General features: G+C 51.1%; 1 protein-coding gene across 1 annotated transcript; it reads left to right on the top strand.

The window, feature by feature from the left end:
• The first annotated feature begins 359 nt into the window (after positions 1 to 359).
• Gucy2d (guanylate cyclase 2D, retinal) lies at positions 360 to 13,087 on the top strand. The gene is made up of 19 exons (XM_047546278.1): positions 360 to 1,095; positions 1,178 to 1,482; positions 3,023 to 3,374; positions 3,710 to 3,794; positions 4,083 to 4,185; positions 4,588 to 4,689; positions 6,054 to 6,134; positions 8,056 to 8,262; positions 8,374 to 8,530; positions 9,031 to 9,180; positions 9,809 to 9,957; positions 10,494 to 10,657; positions 10,754 to 10,946; positions 11,197 to 11,371; positions 11,618 to 11,716; positions 11,833 to 11,927; positions 12,065 to 12,150; positions 12,335 to 12,444; positions 12,970 to 13,087. The coding sequence occupies exons 1-18, from the start codon at positions 360 to 362 to the stop codon at positions 12,426 to 12,428; spliced, it is 3,333 nt and encodes a 1,110-aa protein (XP_047402234.1). The 3' UTR covers positions 12,429 to 12,444; positions 12,970 to 13,087.
• Positions 13,088 to 15,177: the final 2,090 nt, after the last annotated feature.

The raw sequence follows: 15,177 nt of genomic DNA, 5'->3' as shown, positions 1-15,177 counted from the left end.
AGGGGGATCGACCCTGTGACCCCTCACCCGGGCCCTGGGCCCGAGCCCTGTACTTCCCGGTGAGTGGCAAAGGTCCCTAGGCACCTACTCCTCAGGACTGAGGACCTGGGCATGTCCCATCGACCCTCGACAGCCCTGATGAGGAGGGAGGGGCAAACAAGTTGGGAATGGAAAGGCGGGAAGGACTTGCGCTTGACCCGCTCTAGTCGTCTGAATTTGCAGAAGGGACTGTGGACGGAAAGACACCTCACGGGTTAAGCGGGGTTTGAGAAACAGGTTTGCCGGGACAGCCCTACGGGAATTCTGCGGGGGGGTCTCAATTGCTCATCCTGCTCGGTCTGTGCTCACAGAAGCTGGCAATGACTGCGTGCACCCTCCTAACCAGGGGGCTTCCCGACGTCGGGTTCTGCGCCCCTGAGCGATGCGATGGGTCCCCAACACGCGTCCTGCGGGTCCTGCCCTGGCCCGGACCGCTGCTGCTCCGGCTCCTGCTCCTACTCCTCTTCCCGCCTCCCTTTGCCCTCTCCGCGGTGTTCAAAGTGGGGGTCCTTGGCCCCTGGGATTGCGACCCCATCTTCGCCCGTGCCCGCCCCGATCTGGCCGCGGGTCTGGCAGCCGCCCGCCTGAACCATGACCTTGCTCTGGAAGGTGGCCCTCGTTTAGAGGTCGCGCTGCTGCCCGAGCCTTGCCGGACGCCTGGCTCGCTGGGGGCTGTATCCTCCGCGCTAAGCCGCGTCTCTGGCCTGGTGGGACCCGTGAACCCTGCAGCCTGTCGGCCAGCGGAACTACTAGCGCAAGAAGCTGGGGTAGCGCTGGTGCCCTGGGGCTGCCCTGGGACGCGGGCGGCGGGCACCACTGTCCCTGCCCTGACTCCAGCCGCGGATGCTCTGTACGTCCTCCTTCGAGCTTTCCGCTGGGCGTGCGTGGCCCTGGTGACAGCCCCTCAGGACCTATGGGTGGAGGCGGGACGAGCTCTGTCCACTGCGCTCAGGGCCCGGGGCCTACCGGTCACCCTGGTGACCTCCATTGAGCCCTCCGACCTGTCTGGAGCCCGGGAGGCCCTGAAGAGGGTCCGGGACGGACCCAGGGTCAGAGGTAGGCTCCCCTGCAGGGTACCGGGAGGTGGTGGGTCCTGCCTACATCCGGGAATCTCAGGGAGCCAAATCTCTGTCCGCAGTGGTGATCATGGTGATGCACTCGGTGCTACTGGGTGGAGAGGAGCAGCGCTATCTACTGGAGGCCGCAGAGGAGCTGGGCCTAGCTGATGGCTCCCTGGTCTTCCTGCCGTTCGACACACTTCACTATGCCTTGTCCCCAGGCCCGGAAGCCTTGGCCGCACTGGCCAACAGCTCCCAGCTTCGCAGGGCCCACGATGCTGTGCTCACCCTCACCCGCCACTGTCCTCCGGAAGGCAGTGTATTGGACAGCCTGCGGAGAGCGCAAGAGCACCGGGAGCTGCCCCCTGACCTCAATCTGCAGCAGGTAGATGAGCCAAAGAAGAGGAGAGGAGAGCGGAGTGAGGGAAGAGGGAAGGAAAGGAGTCAAAGTGAGGAAAAAAGAATGAAACCAATGGGGAGAGAACAAGCTGCTTTAGCTATTCTGGAATTTCCTGGGTAATGTAGAGCCTCCGGTCTTTTTTGGGGTCTTGTATAGAAATTGCTTCCAGAGAATAGTCAATGAGAGGAGACCTCTCAAGCCCATGTCCAAGGAGTAAACTCTGAACTGCAACATCATTTCCAGTCTGTTTCAAAGTAAACCCATTTCTACCACTACCATAATACACAATCCACAATAAATGGCTGGTGTTCAACTATATGCCTACATGGAAGGCATTTCCTCTAGGACCTCATTTGATAGTCTTAACTTTTTGAGGGCCTTGACATCTTCAAAGAGCAGAAAGATCCCTAAGTGGAGCCAAGTGCTCACATATTAAGATCCAAAGTTTATTCTCAACATCCAGCTCAAATTCAGGATTCCGAGTTCCCAGAAGCCCAGTTCAGACCATCTAGATCCACCCCAGTTACAAAGGGAGGTTTAGAAACCATTAAGACAGAAGGGAATTTAGATGTTGATTGCAGGAAATCAACCACCACCAAGACTATATTTGAAAGGGACTACATCAGAGAGGGTTGTGGGTCAAGGGGAATTGAAATATTCCTCACAAATGTTCCCAGTCTTCCCCAAGAGAATTTGGGACAGCCAAATGGGGAGAGAGGATGAGAATAGTTGATAAGAGAATTACTTTGGGTTTCCAAAATGTGTCCTCTTTTTTTCTGAGTTGCTCGTTGTGTGATTTCCTCTCTTTTACCTGACTCTCCCCTGGATAATTATGATTCATCCCCTGAGGGATGGTCACTACTTCTAGAAGCCTCCTTCTCTACCTCCTCTACCTCTCCATGAGATGGAGAACCTCATTCTCATCCACAAAGCTTCCTCGGTTTCCCTACCTCTACTCATTGCTCTGCTTTCACAACCATGTCTGTTTTCCTAAGTAGTTGGAAATTTCCTCTGGGCAGGGATGGTCTCATATACCAGTATATCTCTAGTGCTTTACACAGTGTCTGGCACTTTGAGAAAGGGGAACCGGCAATAGTAGAATGGCCTGATGAGATCAGGAGGTAACCTTAAGGGGAAGAAAGGGGAAAATAGGAAAGAGAAGTGAACCAAAGGATGGGAAAGAAGACTTTTATGTAATGGTAGGTGATGAGATTAAAACAACATGCAGGGCAACCAATTGAAAGGAAAGGACAGAACTAAAGGTGATGGATAGTTACAATGAACCCGAAAATGAGAAAAGAACTCAAGTCCTGAAAAGAGGGCCAGTCAGTGGGGAAGACCAAGTGGGATAGCCAATGGAGAGAGAGGAAGAGATAGCCTATGGGGAACCACTAACTAGGAGCTGAGAACAGTCAGTACGTGCAGGGCTCCAAGGGTCCAAATGAAAGAATAGGCAGAGCTAGTGAATTCCCATCAACTTGTGGGCTGTGCTTTCTAGACCTGAGTCCCTGCTTTCCTTCTCCAGGTCTCCCCGCTGTTTGGTACCATCTACGACGCGGTCTTCTTGTTGGCGAGGGGCGTGGCGAGAGCACGGGCAGCCGCCGGTGGGGGCTGGGTGTCTGGAGCAGCCGTGGCCAGGCACGTCGGGAATGCCGAAGTCCCTGGCTTCTGTGGGACCCTGGGAGAAACCGAGGAGCCCTCCTTCGTACTGCTGGACACGGATGCGGTTGGGAGCCGACTCTTCACCACATACGTGCTGGATCCTGTCCGGGGCTCCCTGCGCTCTGCTGGGACCCCGGTGCACTTCCCTCGCGGCGGCCCCGCTCCAGGGCCAGATCCCTCGTGCTGGTTTGAGCCAAACGTCATCTGCAATGGAGGTGAGGGCGAGCATCCCAGCCCGCACTGGGACAGTCAGTACAGCCTGTCCACAAAGTTGTAAGTGAGAGTGAACTCCTGTCCTGCAGTTCTTTCAGGCCCTCTGGACCCTTCCGGGGCCCCCTCCAAGCCCTGGCTTGCTCAGGACTCCTTTTTTGCCTAGTCTGAAAACCCTCTGAGAAATTTTCTAGCATTTCTAGATTCCTCTTTGAGGAATCTGTGACCTTTCCTTAGAGGCTGTTCCAGCTCCCATCCCCATTTCCTGGAATGTCCAGGATTTGAAAGGGAACCTTCTCTTTCCAAGGTCCTGAGTGTCCGCCTTTCATTGTCCCTTCAGGAGTGGAGCCGGGCCTAGTCTTTCTTGGCTTCCTCCTGGTGGTAGCAGTGGGGCTCGCTGGGGTCTTCCTGGCCCACTGTGTGAGGTGAGTAGAGGAGTGAGGTAAGTAGGATGTGATCATGGCTCTCCACTGCCAGGGATGAAATTGTGCAGCAAAGACAGCTATTCAAGAGTAGAAGAGGGGAGGATCTTTCCTGGGGAGGGAGGATAGGGATCCTGAAGGGCTGGCAGTGTCCCAAGGAAATGTCTGGTTTGGGGATGGCTGCCTTCCGTTATACCTCCCCTGAACTCACATCATCCCTCCATCCCAATCCCTACTGGCCTCCTCAGATGAAACTGGTCCATTTTGCCAGTATAACCTTTCCATTACCAGGCACCGGCTCCTTCATATCCAAATGGTTTCTGGCCCCAACAAGATCATCCTGACTCTGGATGACATCACCTTCCTCCATCCACATGGGGGTAGCTCTCGAAAGGTCAGGAAAGCAAGGAACCAAAAGTCTGCTGTCTTCACCCTTCCTTGAGTCAGCCCTCATCCCAGCCACCCCCAGATCCCAGAAAGAAAGTCTTATTTTTGCCCCAGTTATGTCTAAGGTCTGAGTTCTAGGGATCAGCAACCTCATCTGTACAATAGGAGCGACAGCCCCTGTCCTCACTACTTTTCTGGGGTGGTGTGAAGGTCCAAAAAGAAAATAAATACATTCATTTTGTAAAGTGTTGTGCACTTAGGAAGTAATATCATTATCATCTTCCCTAATTGAAATTTCTTCCCTTCCCCTCTTTAATCCACAAAACTCAGTCTGACCTCAATCCAAGGGGTCAGAATATACTCTGGAGTCAGAGTATATTGACTCTTTGCATTGACCTCTACCTCCCAGATGATCCAGGGGAGTCGATCCAGTCTGGCTGCCCACAGCACATCGGACATTCGAAGCATCCGCAGCCAGCCCTCAGACAGCACAAATATTGGCCTCTATGAGGTGAGCCTGAGCCAGGCTGAGTTGTACTCCAGAAGGGGCAGTGAGAAAAGGTGCTCAGGCCTGGGCAGAGAGGAGGTATACTCTCAAGGGAGGCATGCAGTCATGTCAAATCCTGCAGGTTCCAGGCAGTGGGAGGTCAAATGGGACCTGGCGAGCTGTCATGGATTTCTCAATCCTGATCTGATTTTTATTGTGCTGCAAGAGTTTCCCTTAGCCATGATCCAGGTGAGGACTGCTCAAAAGCCAGACCATGACCACAGGCTGGAGCTGATGAGCGGTCTTCTGGGACCAGCATGCAGGCTGGTGTGGCCACTGCAGCCTGGGAGCCCCTGGCCCTGCCCCCTCATAATTCCCATCCAAAATTCAGATCAGACTCAGAAACAGCAAGCCCTAGAGCAGAGTAAGAATGTCACAAAAGTGCAGTAGGACCCTGTGGGGCCAGGAAATCTGAATATGATGGCCTGGATGGGAGATAATGAGAAGAGATTCAGAGGGAGTCTAGAGAGAGCTCAGCTAATCAGGAGGAGAATAGAAATTTAGAGCTCCCAAGCACCCAGTCATGGATTGAATGCAGAAGTTCCAACTATGTCACCTAGAGACCATCATGATCATTTTTCAGAGGGGTGCTATTGTCATTTTGGGCAGGTTGTTCTTTGTTGCATGGGATCACCTTGTCCCTCGAAGAATGTTTAGTTTCTCTTGTCTCTGACCTTGTACACTAAATGCAGTTTTTGTGACAATTAAAAATGTCTTCACATATATTTCCATGTGCTCTTTAAGGATCAATGCCAGACTCTCACAACTCCCTTCTAGTCCAAATTCCTTACCAACAGGGCAACTTATGTAATTTGCAAGATGCAGGACAAAATAAGTATGAGAGGCCCCTCACTCATTCAAGATGATAGCAACAGATCATTGAATCAAGCTTGGATCCTCTGAGCAGCTGCAGCGGTTACATGCTTTGAACCAGCCCTGCCAATAGTTGAGGACAAGGAGGCTCCCTATCCATTCCATCTAGTTTACAGTAAAGTCTCATCTACCCACATGCCTGACTCAAAGCATGGTGCTGTCATGGCAAGGGATGGGGATGTCAGTGACATTTGTGGTTGTAGCAACTCACTTAATGGGCACATCTGGGTGGGCAGGACAACTATACAGGTCTTTGCATCTCTCTCACCTAGGAGTGGGTTCTCATCCAGCTGGCTGAGAAGAAGATAGGCAGATATCAAACTTCTGTTTTTGATGCTGTCACATGGCAGATGTGTTCTGGGACAGTGGGCAATGGAAGTGTGGGGGTTCTAGAGCTTCTTCCATCATGGGACTTTAGGAGACTGAGTTCCCTAACCTCATCCTCTCTGCTGCAGGGAGATTGGGTTTGGCTAAAGAAATTCCCAGGGGATCATCACATAGCTATCCGTCCAGCAACTAAGACAGCCTTCTCCAAGGTAAGAGTTGGTCCCGTGATGGGTGCAGGGTGGCCATCAGTTCCTCCCTTCTTGCTTCTCTTTACAGCCCGCATACAGTAGTAGGTTTCAGTTAAATGTTCCTTCCACTCTAGAGCAGACTTCTCATTAATCTGTCTCATGGCACTAGTTCTTTGATATTCTTATCACAACTTATATGTGATAAATTACATGTTAATTTATATATAAGTTGTGTGTTCATCTGTAGACTGGCTTACTTCTGCCTCCTTCATGGACTACAAGCTTAGTGAGGACTTCCCTGTGCCTCTCTGTTGTATTCCCAGCATCCAGCACAGGGTCTGGAATATTACTGAGACCCAGTGAATGTTTGTTGAGTGAATGATAGAAAATGAGTTTTCATATGTCAGGCCACATATGCTAAATAGTCCCAGCTGTATTGACTTAATAGAATGGAAAGTTGGCAAGGAGGTAATAGACTGGCTTATTCTGGTACTTTCAACCTTAATGTCCCTCTTCCCCCAAATGCCATGCAGTCTTTGTCTGGTGTACTTTCCTGAGGCCTCCACAGATGCACATAGTCACAGTTGTGGAATGACTTAAATGGACAGACTATGGGTCAATAGATTAATAGTCACCATTTAACACCCGCTGTTTAAAATGAAATACAAGAAAAGTTAGAAAGGGCACCAGTCAACCTCTATCCCCCACTTTTCCAGCATAGGCGTGCACTCTGTCCTGCATAGGGGGGAAGAGGGACATTAAGGTTGAAAGTACCTGCCAAGTAGATATGACCTTTTGATGGCTCCTTTAGGACTTTGATGGCTTGGCTGTCTTACCTAACTTGGGGAGTGTGGAGTCTCAGAAGCATCTGAAACACTGATGCGATGCCAAGCAGAGCAACACCAGGTCAGGCTGCAGGCATGAGCTGTTTCTGGTGTCCTCAGAAAGCCCTAATGCCTCTCCACAAGGACTTTTACATTCAGAAGGAACTGGTGGTCATGGCAGGGGCTTTTCTCTCATGTAGTACTTTCCCTTAAGATGGAGACAGTTCAGCCAGTTGTGTGGTGCACACTTTAATCTCAGCAACTTGATAGGCTGAGGCAGGAGGATTACAAGTTTGAGGCCAGCCTCAACAATTCAGTGAGACCCTGTCTTAAAAAAAAAAAAAAAAAAAAAAAAAAAAAAGACTGAGGCAATTCAGTTGGATGCAGTGGTGCAGGTCTATAATCCCAGCTACTCAGGAGGCCAAGGCAGAAGAACTTCAAGTTCTTGACCAGTCTGGACAATGTAAGGAGACCCTGTTGTGAAATAAAAATAAGGATAAGGATGTAGCTCAATGTGCTAGGTTCTGGGTTCAATTCCCAAACTGGGAGGAGGAGAAGGAGGAGGAGGAGGGGAGAAAGAAGGACAGAGAAGGAAGGAGGAGAAGGAGAAGCAGGGGGAGGGGGAGGGGAGGGAAAGAGGGGAGGGAAGGGAAGGAGGAGAGAAGGGGAAGAAGAGGAAGGAGGAGAAGAAGGAGGAGGAAGCAGAAGAAGATGAAGAAAAAAAGGAGGAGTAGAAAGAAAACTCTGAGGCAGTTCAAAGATTGATGTTTAATAAATCAGAACCTGCCTGGGTGCTGATCACCAATGCATGGTTGTCTTTTCATTCATAACTTTAAGTTCAGCCATATTCAGTATTTGAACAGTGTGGCTTTTGACGATTTTGTTTTCCATAAAATCAACAGAAGTATCTGAGAACCCCACAACCCATAGGTGTGTGTATGTGTGTGTGTGTGTGTGTGTGTGTGTGTGTGTTATTTCACACATCATTTCACTCATCATTCTCATCCCATCTTCCTAGTTTGGGTACTTAAAAACAGACATTGAATAGTGGCCCCCTGCCCACGTTGCCACCAGGGCAGAAAATGCCTGTCAACTCCCCCCCTCCCCTGCCCCCTCAGCTCCGAGAGCTCCGGCACGAGAACGTGGCCCTCTACCTAGGACTCTTCCTGGCGGGGGCAGCAGAAGGCCCTGCGGCCCCGGGAGAGGGCATCCTGGCTGTGGTCTCAGAGCACTGTACCAGGGGCTCCCTCCACGACCTCCTCGCCCAGAGAGAAATAAAGCTGGACTGGATGTTCAAGTCCTCCCTCCTGCTGGACCTCATCAAGGTGAGTGTTGGCAGCCGGGAGGTGGTAGTGCGGTGTGCCCTGGGGGCAGGGAGATTGGGAGCAGAGAAACCACACCGGCTCAGGCTGCCTCTTACCCCCGCCTCCTCCAAGGGAATGAGGTACCTGCACCATCGCGGCGTGGCTCACGGGCGGCTTAAGTCGCGGAACTGCGTGGTGGACGGGAGGTTCGTGCTCAAGGTCACCGACCACGGCCACGGGAAACTGTTGGAAGCACAGAAGGTGTTACCGCAGCCTCCCACTGCCGAGGGTAGGAGTCCCTGGCTGCCTACTGCGCACAGGAGTAACTCCCAGGGTCCACATATTTCAAGGGCCCCTGCTCCCTTTCTCGCACTCTCCCCATTCCACATCCATTGGACTTGACCTACGGAAAAGGTCATCTGACATCTAAGATTTGGAAGATGGAATCTGTGACTGGTGGGTGGGGTAACTCGTGGGTGGGATTGTGCCTGAGCTCTTGACAGTGCACCCGGGTCTGCTCTTAGAGGACCTTTGCCTAAGGGTGGGGGCCTGTGCCCAAGAGAAGGAGTCTTTTCTGGCACAGCCTTGTTTGAGGGGCGGGGCTTATTGTGAGGGCAGGGCTTCTCCTGACACAGCTTAGAGTTTCAAGTAATCTCTCCTGGGGTTGGTTGCAGGGTTGCCGGCTTGCCGAGTGTCTAGGTTGTGAGTTTGGGCTTTCTGGCAGGGATGGGAGTCTGTCCTCAGCACCCCACGGTCCTCCGCGTGACCTTGCGCCCGTTCCCATCCCAGATCAGTTATGGACAGCCCCAGAGTTGCTTCGAGACCCAGCCCTGGAGCGTCGGGGAACTCTGGCCGGTGACGTCTTCAGTCTGGGCATCATTATGCAGGAGGTCGTGTGCCGCAGTCCCCCCTATGCCATGCTGGAGCTGACAGCAGAGGGTAAGGCGAGCTGGGGCCAGAAAGGCATCTTATAGTTAGGACAGGGCCATTGCCTACCTAGTCTCACTTTTTTCTCTAAAGCAAAACCTGGTGATAAGATTTAATTATGTGGGGGCTCCCTTGAAGCTGGAGTCTGAAGGGTCAGGGCAGTAGAAAGCCAAGCATCAGGATGGTGGAGTGGGGGGAGTGCTTTTCAGGGCCCAGATCTCAGCAGTTTGTTCTGTCCTGATGCTGGACCCAACCTGTTTCCCCATGTGACAGAGCAGGTTCCTCTAGTTCTCACAGGTCCCAGGGAGGCATCAGGGGGCTAGGATAAAAGGACAGTCCCATCTGATTCAAATCCACATCAATTATCATCTATGGGACTCTGAGCAAGCTAATTCATTATCCTCTCATTTTCCTTACATGCAATAATGTTGCTTTGTGTCACATCTTACTGATCCCAGGGTTCAGGGTCCTCTTGTTACTCCTAGAGACCCCCTTACACACTAGACTTGTGCATCCATTGAAGCTGTGGTTCAAAGGACCCTCTGTTGGTCTCCCATCTTGGGCTTTAACAATCAGGCCAGGATCAGAGGTGGCTTCTGTCCTGGAATGCCCACTCCTCACAGTCCCATCATGCCTCCAGAAGTGGTGCAGAGGGTGCAGAGCCCGCCTCCGCTGTGTCGGCCCTCGGTATCCATGGACCAGGCACCTGTGGAGTGCATCCATCTGATGACACAGTGCTGGGCAGAACAGCCAGAACTTCGACCCTCCATGGACCGCACCTTTGACCTGGTTAGGGACTGGGATTGGGCGAGGGCTGGGTGGGTCCCTGGGATCCCAGATTCTTGTTAGTAACCTAGAAAGGTCACAGGAAGGCAGCAGGATCTTTGACCTTCAAGGTGACCGCCTAAGGAGTAGCCTGAGAACTGGAAGTTTGTTGGGGCCAGACTTAGAAAGGTGGTGAGCTAGAATGGGGGCTGTGGAGGTCTTTGAGGTGGGAAACAGAGCGCTGGGTGGGAGAAATATTTAATTCAATTCAAATAACATTGATTGAGAACCAGGTATTTGCTTGGCTTACTGTGACAGAGACTTGGTCTGGGAATCCAAAGGCTGAGCTGCTGCAGTGTCCTGACAATTCCTAACTGAAAACAACTACCTTTGGGAACCCTCATTTCCCACTTGCCTCCTAATAATGTCTGAACACACAATGCCCAGCACCCCGGGGCTGCTTCATGAGCAGAAGATGAATGGCAGTTAATGGGATGGGTAATATAGCCCCATGACTACCCAGATCTTCAGCAGTTTTACCTGCTTCCTGTTGTTACTAGTTCAAGAGCATCAACAAGGGACGGAAGACGAACATCATTGACTCAATGCTTCGGATGCTGGAGCAGTACTCCAGTAACCTGGAGGACCTGATCCGGGAACGCACGGAAGAGCTGGAGCTGGAAAAGCAGAAGACAGACAGGCTGCTCACGCAGATGCTGCCTCCGTGGGTGACAATATGGCAAGGAGTGGGTGGAGAAGGAACTGGAACCCAGCCAGACTGGGGCAGCCTCCTTGTGACCCCACTTTCTGCCATGCCTAGATCTGTGGCTGAGGCCCTGAAGAAGGGGACACCTGTGGAGCCAGAGTACTTTGAGGAAGTGACACTGTACTTCAGTGACATTGTGGGATTCACCACCATCTCTGCCATGAGTGAGCCCATCGAGGTGGTGGACCTGCTCAATGACCTCTACACACTCTTTGATGCCATAATTGGTGCCCATGATGTCTATAAGGTGGAGTGTGCAGGGGACAAGACATCCTGACCTTCAGTTCAGCTCCATCAACCCCAGCCCACTAGCCCAATACTCTATCCCAATCCTCCTGTATCTCTCCAGTCTCCTCCTCCAGCCCAGTTCCCAATTTGCAGCCTGACTCTGCAGGATATCTGCTCTAACCCCAGTTTTAGCCTCGACATGCTACATTGGCTTTGTATATGGCGGGGAGGGACACTCAATACTGAACTGGCACAACCCTTTCTCCCAGGTGGAGACAATTGGGGATGCCTATATGGTGGCCTCGGGGCTGCCCCAGAGAAACGGGCAGCGGCATGCGGCAGAGATTGCTAACATGTCGCTAGACATCCTTAGTGCAGTGGGCTCTTTTCGTATGCGCCATATGCCGGAGGTGCCAGTACGCATCCGCATCGGCCTGCACTCAGGTAACTCCTGGCCCTTCTCTAGGGCTTTGTTCCAAATTCCTTCTATAGGAGGCAAACTTCAATGGGGCTGGGGACCGGGGCTTACCTTGAAAAGGATACCCTTGAGAGTGTTTATTTGGAGAGCTGTTAGGGAGTATGGGGTGCTGGGGTGCTAAGGTCCCCCAAGACCCTAAGCATAGCCTAGTTGCTGGGCACCGTCAGTTTCAATCCAGTCCTTCCTGCCCACCAACTCGTGCATCTCCGCAGGTCCGTGCGTGGCGGGCGTGGTGGGCCTCACCATGCCGCGGTACTGCCTCTTTGGGGACACTGTCAACACTGCCTCTCGCATGGAGTCCACTGGGCTGCGTGAGTGTGACAGAGGCGGGAGGAGCTGGGGGAGGGAGGGCTGGGCCTAAGAGGGGAAACAGCTTGAGAGGTCAGGTGAGGTGAGTTCAGAGCTCATGGCGTCCCCACCGTCCCAGCTTACCGCATCCACGTGAATATGAGCACGGTGCGCATTCTCCGCGCTCTGGACCAGGGCTTCCAGATGGAGCTTCGAGGCCGTACCGAGCTGAAGGTGAGGCCGGGCCCCTCTCCCTCCTGGGGAGGGGCCCTTGGGGATCTAGGGTCTCCAAGTTCCACTTAGACCTAGAGATTCTCTGTCGCTCACTTCAGTTCATCTAAGTTTCCTCCTCTCTTGTGTCTTCTCTCCAGGGCAAGGGCGCTGAGGACACATACTGGCTGGTGGGCAAAGTTGGCTTTAACAAGCCCATCCCCAAACCTCCTGACCTGCAACCGGGGTGAGGGTTTGGCATGCTCAGGCAGAGTGAAAGATGAATGACCAGTGAGGGCGGGTTAGGCCCCTTCCCGTGTTCTCCCTGTCTCCAGCCCTGTGTCTGACCCCAACAAGAAGCTGCGATGACCATAGCTCTGCCCTACCCCATCTGAACTCCCCTCCCCTAATATTGCTGCCCCTTGCCACAGGGCCAGCAACCATGGCATCAGCCTGCAGGAGATACCCGCTGAGCGGCGCCAGAAGCTGGAGAAGGCCAGGCCAGGCCAGTTCTCCGCGAAGTGAGGCGCTGCCCTGACAGGTACAACTTCTTCCCTCAGTCTCCCGGATCACACACTTATGGGGGATGCTTCCTAGGGGACAGGTGCCTCTTTGCTAGCCTGAGGGTCTAGCACTGGCTGTAGAAAGTCTCACCCAAGCCAGATGTCCCAATCCCTCACTGACTTAGTGAGCTCAGGTTAGTTCTTAAACCCAGGGATTTACCCTGGGTTGGAAGCTCCTGCTACAGGGATACTGGTTCTGTAGGACTGCAGTGGTCAGGAATGCAGGGTTAGGGAATCCTGTAATTGTGATGGCATGTCACTTCTCTGACCCTACCCATTCACAAACAGCACATACCAGGCCTCCCCAGGACACACTGCACAAGAGACAAAACTCTAGGGGGCAACATTGGCCAGAGGACAGTGTGCAAGTTATCTCTGGAGTTAAAACAGAGAGCTGCTCACTACCCTCCTTTGAAGACCTCTGACTATGACCCTCACTTCCTAGATGAGCCCCCATGACCCCTTTTCTCCACTTCCCTCTGAGACATTCATCTTTCCCTCAGGATTGTTCTGGAAGATATTTTCCCTGGAAGTTGCTGCTATAGGTGACCTAAAGTTGACCAAGAGCTGGCTTCTGTCCAGCTTTGCCTCCACGGATTCTAAGCCTTTACAAGAGTCAGCTGCAAACCAGCCTTGAGAAAGTCTCATGAGCTCTCCAGGGTTGGGTTCCCCCCAGTGGTGGAATGAAGGGGGACCTAAGTGATTTTCACCACCCCTGTGGCCCTGATAGCTGGGCTTTAGAATGGCTGGCCTTAGGATATGGACACTGTGGCATGTGGCCCCCAGCCCAAAGGATCCTGAGCCCATCAGGGTGGGGGATTCTCCATTTTCCAGAGCCTTTCAGGGTTCCAGGAAGGACTATCTGCAATTGGATGCCCTGGAGGTGGAGGCATTGTGTATTTCGTCCAGGGCATGTGGCCTAGGGAGGTCATGGCTTCTGTTTAGCCTCAAGCCTCATTCCCATTTTCTTTGCTCCCTGGTCAGAAACTGATTCCTTCTCCAGTGGTTAAACCAAGTCATTTACCCAAATGCAGAGGAAAGTTTACTTCAATGCTTTGGGGAAAGGAAATTAAACTGCACCAAACCTTTACTAACTTAGAACACCTGAGGAATAGTCATATTCTCTGTTTTTTTTTTTTTTTTTTTTTTGGGGGGGGGGGTTTGGAACCAGGGATTGAACCCAGGGAGCTTAACCACTGAGCCACATCCCCAGCTCTTTTTTTATTCTTTATTTTGTGACAGGGTCTCACTAAGTTGCTTAGGGCCTCACTAAGTGGCTGAGGTTGGCTTTGAACTTGTTATCTCCCAGTCTCAGTCTCCCGAGCTGCTGTAATTACAGGCCTGAACCATCATATTCTCTGTTTAACTCTTTGCTGTTGAGCAGCCAGTTAGACAGAAAATTCCTTCTGCTTAGATCTTCATAACAAATGTCAATGTTCAGTCTTGGCAAGTTCTTTGCTGAAATTTCCCCTGATGTTCCAGAGCTTAGGCTTTGGCATGTTTGACTCTTGGTGTATTTGCTTTTGCCACAGACCCTGGGAGAAATTAGGAGCAGCTGCAACCACCCACTAGGTAGTGAGCATTCATCCTTTGGAGATGTGCAAGCAGAACAACAGATGTTAGAAACTAAGGATATGACAGTCAGAAGGAATTCCTAGGTGGAAAGATGAACCAAGTCCTCACTGGGAAAATACTGGCTGGTGGACCAGCAGCATCAGCATCACTTGGGAGCTTGTTAAAATGTAGAATCTCAGGTCCCAGATCTACTGAATCAGAATTTGCATTTTAATAAGCTCTCTCAAAACAGTATAGACACACTAAAATTTATGAAGCCTAGAACCGAATGATTGTAGGATCCCTTGAATCTCAAGATTCTTGAAATCTTCAAGATTTCATTAAAATGAGACTAGAGACTAGCTAGTAGAATTGCTTTGACTGACTTATGGAGTATTTTTGTTTTGAGTTAACATTTAAAAATCAATTTTAAATCACTTTTTTTGGGATGATCATCCTGCTACCTTATTCTTTCTGGCCTCAAATTCGATTTCCTTCTGTCGCAGTCTCCCCAGTATCTGGGATTACAGGTATAGGCCACTGTGCCCTACCAAATCAGTATATTGAAAATAAAAACCCAGGTGTGGTGGTGCATGTCTGTAATCAGTGACTTGGGAGGTTGAGGCAGAAGGATCACCAGTCTGAGGCCAGCCTCAGCAGTGCAACTTAGAGAGATGCTGTCTAAATAAATAAACAAATAAATAAATAAATAAATAAATAAATAAATAAATAAATAAGGTCTGGGGGTGTGTCTCAGTGGTAGAGTGCCCCTGGGTTAAAATATCCAGTATATACATAAATATATATAAAAACATATACAATCATTCCTTGGTATCCATAGGGAACTGGTTCCAGGATCCCCATGGATACCAAAATCCTTGGATGCTCAAGTCTGTTACATAATATGATGTAGTATTTGCATAGAACCTGTGAATATTCTCCTGTATACTTTAAGTCATCTCTAGATTACTTATAATACCCAATACAATGTAAATGTGGTGTAAATACTTGCTATAATGTATTGTTTAGGGAATAAACAAGACAAGAAAAGTCTGTGGTTAGTACAGATGCAACCATTGTAGGCCTAACTCCATAGTCCAAGATCCATGATGGATTGAATCTGTGACTGCAGCATCCAAGGATATGCAGGGCCAACT

Source organism: Sciurus carolinensis, chromosome 3, assembly GCF_902686445.1.
Source record: "Sciurus carolinensis chromosome 3, mSciCar1.2, whole genome shotgun sequence".
NCBI lineage: Eukaryota > Metazoa > Chordata > Mammalia > Rodentia > Sciuridae > Sciurus > Sciurus carolinensis.
The sequence above is the reverse complement of the archived record's forward strand: the minus strand, read 5'-3'. Positions and strand labels throughout refer to the sequence as shown.